The sequence below is a fragment of the Nannobrachium achirus genome (assembly GCF_963921795.1).
Source record: "Nannobrachium achirus genome assembly, chromosome: 4".
NCBI lineage: Eukaryota > Metazoa > Chordata > Actinopteri > Myctophiformes > Myctophidae > Nannobrachium > Nannobrachium achirus.
The window spans coordinates 33,100,260-33,112,759 of NC_137813.1; the positions used below are offsets into that span (position 1 = coordinate 33,100,260).

The 12,500-nt window shown below is 41.7% G+C and overlaps 2 protein-coding genes across 3 annotated transcripts in view; one reads left to right on the top strand and one right to left on the bottom strand.

Moving 5' to 3' along the window:
• The window catches only part of card11 (caspase recruitment domain family, member 11), a gene marked incomplete at both ends in the record, with an annotated part of 29,866 nt that extends 29,329 nt beyond the window's left edge, over window positions 1–537 (bottom strand). The window contains one exon of the mRNA XM_080723227.1: window positions 476–537. Within this exon, the coding sequence (XP_080579353.1) occupies window positions 476–537 (62 nt within the window). The remainder of the gene's footprint in view (window positions 1–475) is intronic.
• A 1,600-nt stretch (window positions 538–2,137) lies between these two features.
• Window positions 2,138–12,500, top strand: part of ap5z1 (adaptor related protein complex 5 subunit zeta 1) — a 19,015-nt gene continuing 8,652 nt past the window's right edge. The window contains exons 1-9 of one of the 2 annotated variants that reach the window (XM_080723961.1): window positions 2,138–2,250; window positions 3,308–3,445; window positions 5,375–5,567; window positions 7,443–7,593; window positions 7,847–7,959; window positions 8,384–8,555; window positions 9,229–9,282; window positions 11,096–11,236; window positions 12,206–12,243. In XM_080723961.1, the coding sequence (XP_080580087.1) occupies window positions 2,210–2,250; window positions 3,308–3,445; window positions 5,375–5,567; window positions 7,443–7,593; window positions 7,847–7,959; window positions 8,384–8,555; window positions 9,229–9,282; window positions 11,096–11,236; window positions 12,206–12,243 (1,041 nt within the window). In that variant the 5' untranslated portion in view covers window positions 2,138–2,209. The remainder of the gene's footprint in view (window positions 2,251–3,307; window positions 3,446–5,374; window positions 5,568–7,442; window positions 7,594–7,846; window positions 7,960–8,383; window positions 8,556–9,228; window positions 9,283–11,095; window positions 11,237–12,205; window positions 12,244–12,500) is intronic. The other variant, XM_080723962.1, reaches the window with a different exon arrangement.

Genomic DNA, 12,500 nt, shown 5'->3' on the forward strand with positions numbered 1-12,500 from the left:
TGTGACAAAATTGTTCATAAATATTTTTCTTTACATTTTAATTATATATTTTTATGGCCTTTGTGATCTACTGGTAGATCACGATCTACCTTTTGGGCACCCCTGTATTAGACATTCTAACAGCTTAAATTGCTGTTCCAGGAGATATGTGACATTTAAGAAGATATTGAGTCAAAGTATCCATAATTATATTTTGTGAAACACTTTAGTATTATGACATACCGTAGTCCGTAGCTAACATTCTTGTTGAATCACTATGAACATGGGCACAAATTAGCCTAGAGTCCTTTTATATTATCATTATTATTATCATAATAATTATTATTATATGGCATGCCATTACAGTTCATTACATTGTTATGACGCAATTACAGCACTGGCACCTATATGTCTCTGATTTCCTCTGTAGCTCTGTCTTAAACTTTGTATTTCTTGCTAACTCTCACTCTTTCTTTGATCCCCTCTCTAATCCTACTTTTTCCTCATCTCTTCAGTGGACACCTTTGTCCTCTGCTCTGTCCTCTGCATCTCTGTCATCAGTGGAATCCAAAACTTTTGGATAATGTCAGATAACGACCTGATGACAGGGGTTGGGGTTTTAATTTACCGTTGTGAATAACTTCTTCTTGTACCAAGCCAGAGGCATGTCAAGTATGGCACAGGTAAAGGTGGTATATAAATAAATGCATCTACCACAAAATCTGCTGCTATAAGTACAATAGGCTACAGTCTTATGACGCATGTGTAAACAAGCTATAGCAACATTTTCCCAACTCTGTATTGTCAACCAGTTGACCTTTTCGGTTGAAGATCACTTTGTCTCGGGTGCAGTGATGTGAGTGAGAATGCCATTGCTTCGAGGTAACAATGATCTGTCACTTTTTCCATTCAGCTTGACGCAGGTTGACTTTTGGACGAGTCTATGCTATAGGCTACATACCAGTTCAAGATGAAATAGATTACGCGCCCATGCTTGTAAAAATACAGAGATTACAGACAGATTGTATCATTTTACCTACCTGAACTGCGGCGATTAATGTGAAGACTTGAAGACAGCTAGGCGTCTTCGCTGAAGTTAAGGCAGCCTAAGTACACGCCTGTCAATCACCAAGGGATGTGAAAATCTGGTAATTAGATAAACATTAACACGCTGAACTTGATTTCAACAGAGAAATGCCTTTCAAAGAAGCTTGACACCTCATGCCTATAAACTTAACCACCATGCAGTCACCTGTTGTTACCATTGCACTGTGCAGTGTGCACTGTGCAGTGCAGCCAGAGAGGAGGGGTAGGTAGAGTCAGAGAGAGAGAGAGAGAGAGAGAGAGAGAGAGAGGGGGGGGGGGAGTGGGAGAGAGAGAGAGAGAGAGAGAGAGAAAGAGAGAGAGAGAGAGAGAGAGAGAGAGAGAGAGAGAGAGAGAGAGAGAGAGGGGCGAGCAGGGAGGAGGAGAGCGGGGGCGGGGCGGTTCGGGCGAGAAAAGAAAAGATGGAAATAACAGGTTGATTATTTGCTGTTGAGCGCATAGTGCACGCTGCGCCACAACTGTTCTTGTTTCTCAAGAACTAATCTGGGTTCCCAGAAGTTTCTCAAAACATAGAGGGTGCTGTTTTTCCCTTTTATTTTACGATGGTTAGCCACATTGCAACATTTCTGAGTGTTTCTCGGACAGTCTTTGCACTGATTCGACACAGTTTGTGATTGCTGAAGCTCATGGGGAGAGCTCACCTCACTCACCTCATCAATACATAGTGATGCGAAGCATTGTGAGCGAGTAGGCCTACTTTAAGTACATTTTGATACAAATAATACTTGTATTTTTACTCAATTACATTTAGAATTCAGGACTTCTACTTGTAAACAGAGTAGCCTATTTCTACATTGCATTATTGATACTTTTACTTGAGTAAAACATTTGAGTACTTTTCCCACCACTGCATATGAGGCATAAATGAAAGTTGTCTATTAATAGTGAACTACTACTGCCTGACACTGACAGCCAACTACTAGCCAATCAGGTTGAAGATTGTGTCGTCTGGCTCTGGGCCCACGTTCTGCTGGCGCAGCTTTGTCTAGCTAGCGGAACTAGAATAGTCATGTGATTTCAACCCGGACTTCTTCTCTAGAGCACCGAGTGTTTTGTTTTGTTTTGGATCTGAATGAGATTTGGAGTCTGGTTTGGACAGAAGTGGGATGTCTGATCCTTCTCCGAAATGTATTCCTCTGGTTCTGAAAGTCTTATTAAACAAGCAAGGTAAGAACAATTAAGGAGAGATTGAAACTAAACGTGTCTAGCTAATTTATGAAGCTAATATGATGATTATGAAGCCCACAACACTACAGCTAGTGTTGTAGCCCTAGAATGGCTGTGATCTTACAAATTAATAACTCTTTGTGTAATCTTCCAAATACACAAGTATTTGGAAAATTGTAATTTCACAAAATTAACAGTGTTATTTGTAAGAGCACAGACATTATAGGGCTAGTGCTGTCACCTGTCACATCACATCAGTTAAGTTCATTAAAATGAATGATCAATCGTAATGTAATGGTAATCATCAACATATGTTGGTCAAGTCAAGTGCTTTGCAACTTTAAAGCTTTTCACATTTCAAACACAAACACTTTTCTTACCTTATAGAATTTTGGTGAAAAAGACCTATATTATATTGGTCTGCAGGTCACTGTATTAAAGAACACTTTTGCCAGTCTGAGAATAACAATGGAATTCTTCAGTTGGCTTTTTGAAGATTGCAGTGGTTTCATTGCGACTGTAGGTCTCAGTTTACTATCAGAACGGTCACATCTTGACCGTATCTGTCTGTCTGTATGGGTAACGCTTGTCTTTTTTGTTGATTGACTCTCACACTCTGACATCATGCTCTAACATCACTGTGATGTCATGTCATGGGAACCAAATCCATTTTATTGCCATATATGGAGATCCCTGTGATGCCAGGGGAACCAAATCCCTTTTATGCCCATATATGGAGATATGGAGATCCCAGTGATGCCTGGGGATCCAAATCCCCTTATGCCCATAGTATATGGAGATCCCTGATGTCATTAATATTAAGCCCATATCTGTGAATGCCAATACATAAATCACTGTGATGTCAGGGGCACCAAATCCCTTTTATTGCCATATATGGAGATCCCTGTGATGCCAGGGGAACCAAATCCCTTTGGCCAGATGGCCAAGACATGCTCTTTTCGCCCTTAGGCGTCTTACTCGTACATTTTACTTGTGACAACAAATGTATTCTAAAAATATGCTACCGTCAACAACGTTTGTGCACTTTTCTTCCCAGGGAGATTCAGGATGCTGAGCTCCAGAAGTTCTACAGTAGGATAGTTAAATTGCTCCAGGGAAAGGACTTCAGTCATGAGACCATCAACTCGCTGCAGAGGCTGCATCTCATCCTTTCTGCCACCAAGTACACCAGAGCGTAAGGAACATTCCTCTCACACTCATTCTCAGTGGTGCCGTGGTGATTTTATCTTTGGTGGCACACTGTTTTTGACGTCACTACAGGATTTAGCAGGTCACACAATGGACCGTTGGTATATGCATCCAGGCTCGTTCCTATGTTAATCAGGGTTCCCACGGTCATGAAATTCCTGGAAATATTTTGAAATTAGAAAAATATTTTTTCCAGTACTGGAAAAGTTTTGGAATTGATCAAGGGTCCTGGAAGGTCCTGGAAAAAATAACTATGCGTTGTCTTTCGTTATTGATTTTGTTAATACTGAAATAACAAATTAAACATTAGCCAAATTGTCAAATATTAGAGTCAGAAATTGTGAAAATAGCAGATCTTGCGAGGCGTTGTGAGGCTATTTTCACAATAAAACCGTGTTCCTCAATTCCTCAACTCTCTTCAAATATGATTATTTCGGGGGTCACGGCCTGAAAAGGTTGAGAACCACTGGCCTACACTACCTGTCTTTGGGCATTGCGCAATGAGCATAGGAGTAAGCGACTCGTTATTGAGCTGAATTATTGTTATATAGTCCTGGAAATCGGGTTAAATATTCTGGAAAAGCTTTGGAAATGAATTGGTAAAGATGTGTGGGAACCCTGGTTAATTCATGCAGGTGATACTCGGCAGTCGGCAACTTTTGTACACTTTGTTTAGAGGTGTGGACTTAAGGGTTGTTTTTGATCGATGCATGTGCGTGCGTGTGCTCCTGAAAAGATCTTTGTGCTTACGCTGTGGTCCTGCGTGCAATTAGCAATGCAACACTGCTCGTTCTGGCTGTCTTCTTGAAAACAGTATTTTTCCACTCATCAGAATTTGCAATTGCTGTACTTTGAAGTTCACAAATAGCCAACCTGCAGCCATAATCTAAAGCTAATATAGGCTCATAGAATATCTATTCTATCAATTCTCATGACCCTGACAGCAGACAAGAAGATGTCTTGTCATAGAGAGGGGTGGGATTATAATGCGTGAGACATATTTACCTTGTCATCAGCCAGGAAGTTGTGCTGTTGTGTATATTGTGGGCACTGGTGCAAGCAGCAAACTACTGTATGAATAGAAAACAAGTCTGCTGATGCACAGACTGCCACCCTCCATTAACCATTAAGCTACATTATAACCATTCTGTCCTTTGGGCCCGGGCTCACTTTCTTATGGATATAAGAACTTAAAGTACATATCAATCTCAGAAAATTAGAATATATATATAATAAATATATATTTTGTAAAAGTAAATATTCATGAAACTTTTGTATATTTCTTGAAAGTTTCATATATTCTAGATACATCGCACAGTCAGTGAATTATTCCAAACCTTTTTCTGTTAAAGTTTAGATTGTTTTATGGCATACAGCTCATGAATATCAAAAGTCGATATTTCAAAATATTACAATATTACATGAGACCACTCAAAACAAGGATTTATATAAGAGAAATGTCAACCTTCTGAAGTCAGAGTTGCTTGAAGTCCAGTGGGAAGTTTCCGAAGTCAGTTATGATTTGGGGTGCTAGGGCATCTACAATGCTTTTTTACAAAATATTCTAATTTTCTGAGATTGATCTGTATACTGCGTTAAACATGCTCATAATATGTACGCTGCCCACCTGACCATTGTGTTTAAGTGGTCAGATGGGTGAGCTGGGAATGCTTTCAAGATTTTCAAGTGGTTCCCAATCCAGAAAATGTTGGGAACCGCTGCTTTATTAAGCCTGATATTTAAGCCTCATATGCATGCTGGTGTTGTCTGTTGTAAATAGCAGATCTGCAAGCTCACAACTACGTCACAATCATGACGCGTTGTGAGCTTGTGGATCTGCTATTGACGGAGCACGACACTAGCACACAGCTAAGTATGAATCAGGCCTTACAGTGTTGTGCCTTGTTGACCCCAGGTTACCTCCAGAGCTTCAGAAGAGACTGCTGGCTCTACTTCTGTCCACCTCAGTGGAGCAACTCCAGGTGCTAAGCTCTGCTGTACTCAGGGAGACACTGGCCCCTACTGGGCAGGAAGGGAACTACACTGTGCAAGAACCCAGCAGTCCACTGTCACTGAACAGCCATGCTGCTGCACTACTACTCTCACAGGTTCTTAGTTACATCAGTCCTCATACTGTATATCAATTTTTTGGTTTGTGTAAAAACAGTTGAATATATTTCATTCCAAATGACTGCTTATTCTGTAACCCGCAATCCTGCAACCATGTTTGCTTATCTATCTATAAATGCGACAAATCTCTGTCTGTCTGTGTGTATGTAATCCGCGTATCTCGAGAACCGTTCGTCCCACCGGCTTCAGATTCGGCACGCACGTTCCCCGCCGTGGCGCGGAGTGCAGTGCCGGGCCTCGACCCGACCCGACGCACGTTTTTTTCGAACCGGTGCAAAACGTTCGGAATCTCCTTATGCGGAGCTGATTGATGACATCAGGCTGTTCCAGAGGAAATCTGCGCAATCGCTGACTCATTGTGACATCACTTCATAAAAGGCTCTGACATCACGTACGCCACATGAGTCAACAAAAAATCTCTGTGAATGTGTATGTATGTATGTAATCCGCGTATCGAGAACCGTTCTTCCCACCAGCACGCGCGTTCTCCAGATATGGGCATAAAATGAATGCCCGAATGCGGAGCTGATGTCTGACATCAGAGTTTTCCGCAACCGGTACTGTGTGTGCAGAGATCTCCATATATGGGCATAAGGGGACAAAGGCAAACAGATGGTCAAAACGGGTCCTATGACAACAGGTATATTGGGGTTTGCTTTAAAGGGTGGGGACAAAGGCAAACAGATGGTCAAAACGTGTCCTATGACAACAGGTATATTGGGGTTTGCATTAAAGGGTGGGGCATTCATGGGGTCCGCTCCAAAAAAGAAAATAAAAGAGACAAAGACAAACATAAGACAAGCAACAAAGCCTGGGACTGGGAGGATGACTTGAATGATGCAGATTTAAGCAGGCTGTGTATTCTGCTTAAAGAAGAAACAAACAAAAAGCGACAGAGATCTCATATATGGGCATAAAATGGACGCAGATAAACAGATATCTCCATATACAGGCATAAAGGGACACAGACAGACAGATACAGAGCTCTCCATATATGGGCATAAAATGGACGCAAATAGACAGATATCTCCATATATGGGCATATATGGGCATAAAATAGACCCAGAACTATATCTGCAGTGATCTCCATATCTGGACATAAAATGGACGCCGACAGACAGACAGATACAGATATCTCCATATATGGGCATAAATGGACACAGGCAAACAGATGGTCAAAACGGGTCCTATGACAACAGGTATAATGGGGTTTGCATTAAAGGGCGGGGCATTCATTCCCTATTTACATCGTTCCCGAGTTGGCCAGGTCGCCGACTAGACGCTGGGCCGCCCGAAGGGAGGCCCAGCTTCTAGTAGATATTAATAAATCATTGTTCGGTCTCAATTCTACTATCTTTCACGGTTCTCTTTCTCAGCTAGACTTTTTGCAATCTCCCTTAGTCTCACCCTGTTTTACTCTCAATTATCTCTTTGTCTCTCACACCAGTCTTTCAAGACAGACATGTTGTCTGTCTCTTTCGGTTTTCAAATGCTTCCACCTACCCATCTGTACTTCAGAATCTCTCAAAATGAGCAGAAATGAAAAATTTTGCATAGTTTCCCCATACATTTTTTGTCTGTGCAGTCGCGTACATACTGTAACTCAGAAGGGAGTGGGATGATTAGCATAAATGGAAATTCTAAAATATATTTTAAAATGTATTTTATGAACACTGTGTCATGATTGGGAAAACAACTTATGAAGAGCAGTTGACAGCTTCATCTTCTTGGAATTACAGACTAGTATGTAGCATTCAGAGGTTGTGGAAGAGATAGCCTGGCTTGAGAGACTACTCACGCTATCTGTCTTTCTGTCTGCTCTCTGTCCTTCTCTCTGTTCCTCCCTCCTTCAGACAACCTCCAGGACTGATGTGTCGTCTTTTTGCGCTCAGCTGTTGCGCAGCCTGGAGGGCAAGTCATCCGAAGGACTGCCTCACTCCCTCACACACACTCTGCCCATCCTCAACAGCATCCTCTCACACTGCCCAGAGTGCCTTACTGAAGGTAAGGCGATGCTTGAAACAGTTCCTGGCCAATGGTTGAGGTCAGAAAAGGCTTTGCAATGTCGATCATTGGGACATTTTTCTTTTCACATCAAATCAAATCAAACTTTATTTATATCGCACGTTTACAAACAGCCAAGCTGAACCAAAGTGCTGTATAAGGTTAAAACACAAGCAATTTAAATAAACAAAGCAACAGGAAAAACCACAGAACAATTCACATCAACTGTCAATCGATTTCTGGCTTGCTGTAGACCACGTGACTCTCCTGAGCAAGAAGCTTGTTGATTGGCTGCGTTATGCCAGCACGCAGCAGGGAGGAGGAGTTTCAGGAGGGGGATTCTTCACAGGGCCCAGATTACGTCAGGTAAGGAGCTTGTTATGTGTTGTAGACATTCATAAAAGTTTAGATGTAGATTTTTTTGCAAAACATATTTTTGGACACTGCTCCTACAGATTTTGCCCTAAAATCACGAAAAGCGGTACACAGTATGTCTAGAGTCATCAGATGGATCTGTCCCATTTAGCGCCACCATCAGGCCGATCTTTTCACACTGCTCCTACAGATTTTGGCCTAATATCACGCAAAGCGCTACACATCAACATCTGTCCCATTTCCCATATTCCCTCCTGATTGGCGACGACTGCCTTCTAAAGTTTGTGTATGCGACGTGACGGTCGCTTATCTCCCGATTAGGGAGTCTCACTGGTAATTGTGTGTGTGTGTGTGTGTGTGTGTGTGTGTGTGTGTGTGTGTGTGTGTGTGTGCGTGTGTGCGCGTTATCCTCTAGCCGGGGCCTATAGCAGAGCTGGACGGGACGGTGTCTGGTGATTTCTTTACAGTCCTGTGTGTGGGCCAGGGCTTCACCGAGGACCAATGGATGAACGTCCATTCCTTCTCCATGCTTCGCCATTGGCTGCTCACCTGCCACTCTTCGGGTGGAAACGCCACAGTGGATACAGGTGTGACCTCGTCTCTGACCTTGTTCTTGACCTCTGGCCTCCCTGTTCATTTATGTAAAGGTGGCACACGGTGGCACTGTCGCCTCACAGCTAGAAGGTCCTGGGTTCAATTCCCACTGGGGATGCGGTGGTCGCTGGGGACGTGTTCTCTCCTCCGCGTCCTCAGTGCCCATGGCGAAAGGGCCTTTCTGTGTGGAGTCTGCATGTTCTCCCTGTGTAGAGTAGATACCCTCACAAAATTCATGCAGTAGTCCTAACTGGTTGGAATAACGTGTTCCATCCACGCTATGTCCAACAGGGGAATCTCCCCCCTGTCAGGTGAAAAGAAGTGGCTTGGACTCCTCATGCATAGAAGGAAGCATGAGGTCAGTCCGTTGCTCTCCCCAGGTTGACAGTCAGAGGGAGAGTAGCGCCCCGGATTACAGCTTAGGCAATTGGCACTGGGTGAAAAATGGGTTACAAAATAGTGGGATACCCACACATTTGCATGTATCAGCCAATGTCAATAAACCTCTCCATTCAGCCTTAACCAACGGAAATATTATTTGCACTCAAGGACATAAGTGGAAAATGGATCAAATAATGTCATGGTCCACTGAGGAAAATATGTCGCAAACAACTTGCAAATGATGCAGGCTGTAAATCAGGCATTTCACCTCTGTGCTTTCAACAGCAGCAGCCAACAAACTACAATTCAGTTTGTCCCTGTCACACTCCCTCTCCAATGGTAAGACACAGCAGGTGAAGCGTGACAAACTGCATGAAATGATTGAAATCTAATTTCCGACCGCTTCTGAATCGCTTGGTTGGTGGCAGTGGTCAACTCACCAAACCACGACTTAGAGCTGGGCAATATTATTTTAAAGTGGTATCACTATTTATCGATATTAATTATAGACACATTTGTAATACAGTACAGCATATGCCCTTATTTAGTGAAATTTAATTTGTGTATGACACTAGTTGACAGGAACCTTTTCCTCTGTTGGGGCCGAAAATATGTTTTCGAGGTCTCAATAATTTTACATTTTTGAATCATTCATTAAAGAGCAGAACGTTTAGAGTGTGGAAGACAGTATGAGGGATTTCTTTGATCATATCATTCATAAATTGATCTCTCATATTGGAGAATTCAGTATATTGCCCAGCCCTACTGTGACTCATAATAATGCTTAATTCTAACCCACAGCTCTTAACCTTTACTGCACTGTCACTGGTGTCTCAGCCCTTTGTCTTCCCTCAAATCTTTAGCTGAATACATAAACCTGAACCGCTGTGGTGAGTGACTAAAGGCCTCTCCATACTTCGACCGAAACCGCCGTTTTCGGTCAAAAGGTCCTTTTCTACCATAAAATTATATCCCTCGGGACTTCTGAAAAGCATTGGACCGAACGAGAGTTCGGAAATTTGCACGTCGGAAAACACAACTCACCGAACATTTCGGTCAAAGTATGGAGAGGCCTTAATAAGCCACAATACCTCTGATTATATTTTCTGATCACCAGTATGCATTCTTAACACTGTGAACGTTGTCATTTGTAGAGTGGCCGATCTGCTATGTATATCGATTTGGCTGAGAAATTTGCCATTATGTGACTTTTTTTGTTTACATCATTTCCCAATTGTTAACCTTTTTAAAAACATTTTCAAAAGATGCAGATCTACAAGTTAACAGCATGTCACAATGCGCCATGTTTTGAGCTTGTTTGAGCAACTATGTTCAGATCAGATCATGTGTATACTTAATATGTACTTGTTCGCTTGTTCACTAAATAATTAAAGTTAATTGTTCTATAGGTTTTTTTCTACTTTAATAAAATACTATAATAAAAATGTTGTTTCTCTTTTAAAAAATCTATCTGTTTGCTTATAAGTTCAATGTTCTTAAAATAGAAACTTTATTCAAATCTTCGTTTTTCAAGTTGATTTAAATATTTTGCACTTTTTTAATACAAAACATCTGTCAAAACATACAGTAGGTAATCGGTGGCCAGTGGACCAAAAACTCTGGCATCGGTCAGAGTGGAGTGGAGTTCAAATTAAACTGGGCTTGGTTAACCATTTACCAATTCAGTTTGCCATGCTTATTTAATGTTTGATTCTTTTCTCCCTGCTTACTTTCTCCCTGTCCCACCTCCCTCCTTTTTCTTCTTCTTCCTTTTTGGTAAACAACAATAATGATGGAGCTTAATCAAAAAACGAATTTTACCTGTAAACCACTGATGTGACAATGAAGTTGATTCTGGTCCTTGTTCTGGCCTCATTGGTCTAAATCTTATTGGCTTCTGAATCGATCTAATGTTTTGTGATTTTTGATCTAAGCCGAGGTGTAAACTACAGTAGTTGTAATATAACCTTCCTATTCCTAATGCATAATACTGAATATACTATAAGTAATGCACCTTTGATAATAGGACCATAGGAAATGATCTGATTCTTCTTTTCTAGATTTTTTTCTTCTTTTTTGTGTTGATTTTCTTCTTTTTTTTCTTTCAGTGACATGCTTTTAAATAATTAATGTCTCTTAACTGCTGTTGCAGATGACCGGTCAGAGATTGATGGCTCAGTGGTTTCCATGGTTTCTGCGACTTCCTCTTCCAGTCGTCTGCTTCCTCCTAAGGAGCGTCTTCGAGAAAAGGCCTTCCAATACTGCCAGCGCATCATTGAACAGAGTGACCGCAGTGAGCAATGCAATTCTATTCACATTTAGAATTGCTAGAGGCAAATCGACTAACCACACATTTCAGAGATCTTTGTGTGTAAAAAAATCATTTCATTTGAGAGGAAAGTTATACAACTATAGCCTGGCATGGCCTTACTAATATCACTGCGTACTGGGGCGGCAGTAGCTCAGGGGTAGAGTTGCCATCTTAGAACACAGAGGGTTCCCGAACGGTTCCCAGTTCGATCCCGTGCTCCTCCAGAGTAAGTGTCGAAGAGTCCTTGAGCAAGACTTTGAATCCCTTGTTGCTGGTGAGCAGGTTGGTGCCTTGCATGGTTTCCTCCGCCATCGGTGGATGAATGGGTGAATGTAATGCACAATCTCTGTAAAGCGCCTTGGATAAAGGCGCTATTTAAATGCACCATTTACTGCGTAGTTATTAGTCTCTGTGTGGAACCTGCATTTCCAAGGAGCGAATTAAAAAAATAAACCCACCCCATATTTGCATACTGGGCCCTGATTGGTGCACCGTGCACCACAACTTCGGGGGCAGGGAAATCCAATCACAATCGAGCGGGGCCAGACCAAATCTACAGAGGCCTTCTTTTGTTTTTGCACTGGCAGATTTGTCTGGTTTCCATGCTAATACAAGGGCAGATCCACATGGGCAATGATGTGTGTGTAGGTCATGTTAACGGGGGTATGTGTGTTGCTGTGCATCCTGAGCTGGCCTTTGCCCATGCATTTCATAATGTAACTGCAGGACAAGGCTATTCCATTCAGATCAAACTGTGGCTTTGTTTACATGTCAGAAACCGTCTTTATCGTGTGGATAAACAGGATTGATTCGATTATTTTAATTGGAGTTCATCTAAATGAATCATAAATCTGATGTGCAAGCTTGTAGATTTTTTTGTATTGCACTCCATCGCATCGCACTATAAATTATAAATCAGACTTAATGTGACACCTCTTCTCTTTTTCTCAGAGGCAATCAAGAGAACAGATACAGAGCTGCAGAAAGCGGTGAGCAAAATATACAGGAATAGCAATGAATTGATAATTAACTTTTTATTATATTATGAACTAATTGGACTTGCCTTTGTTGAGTTGCTTGTCCTACATGTATTGTTCTTAACCATCTATATTTGTATTTATTGTTGTCTTTTTGCCAGACCCATGAAATGGGTAGGCCTACATAAGCAAATGTCTGTCCGGGTTTTCTATATAAAGGGTATATATGATGATGACATGATGATGACATGCCTACAAAAGGCATGATG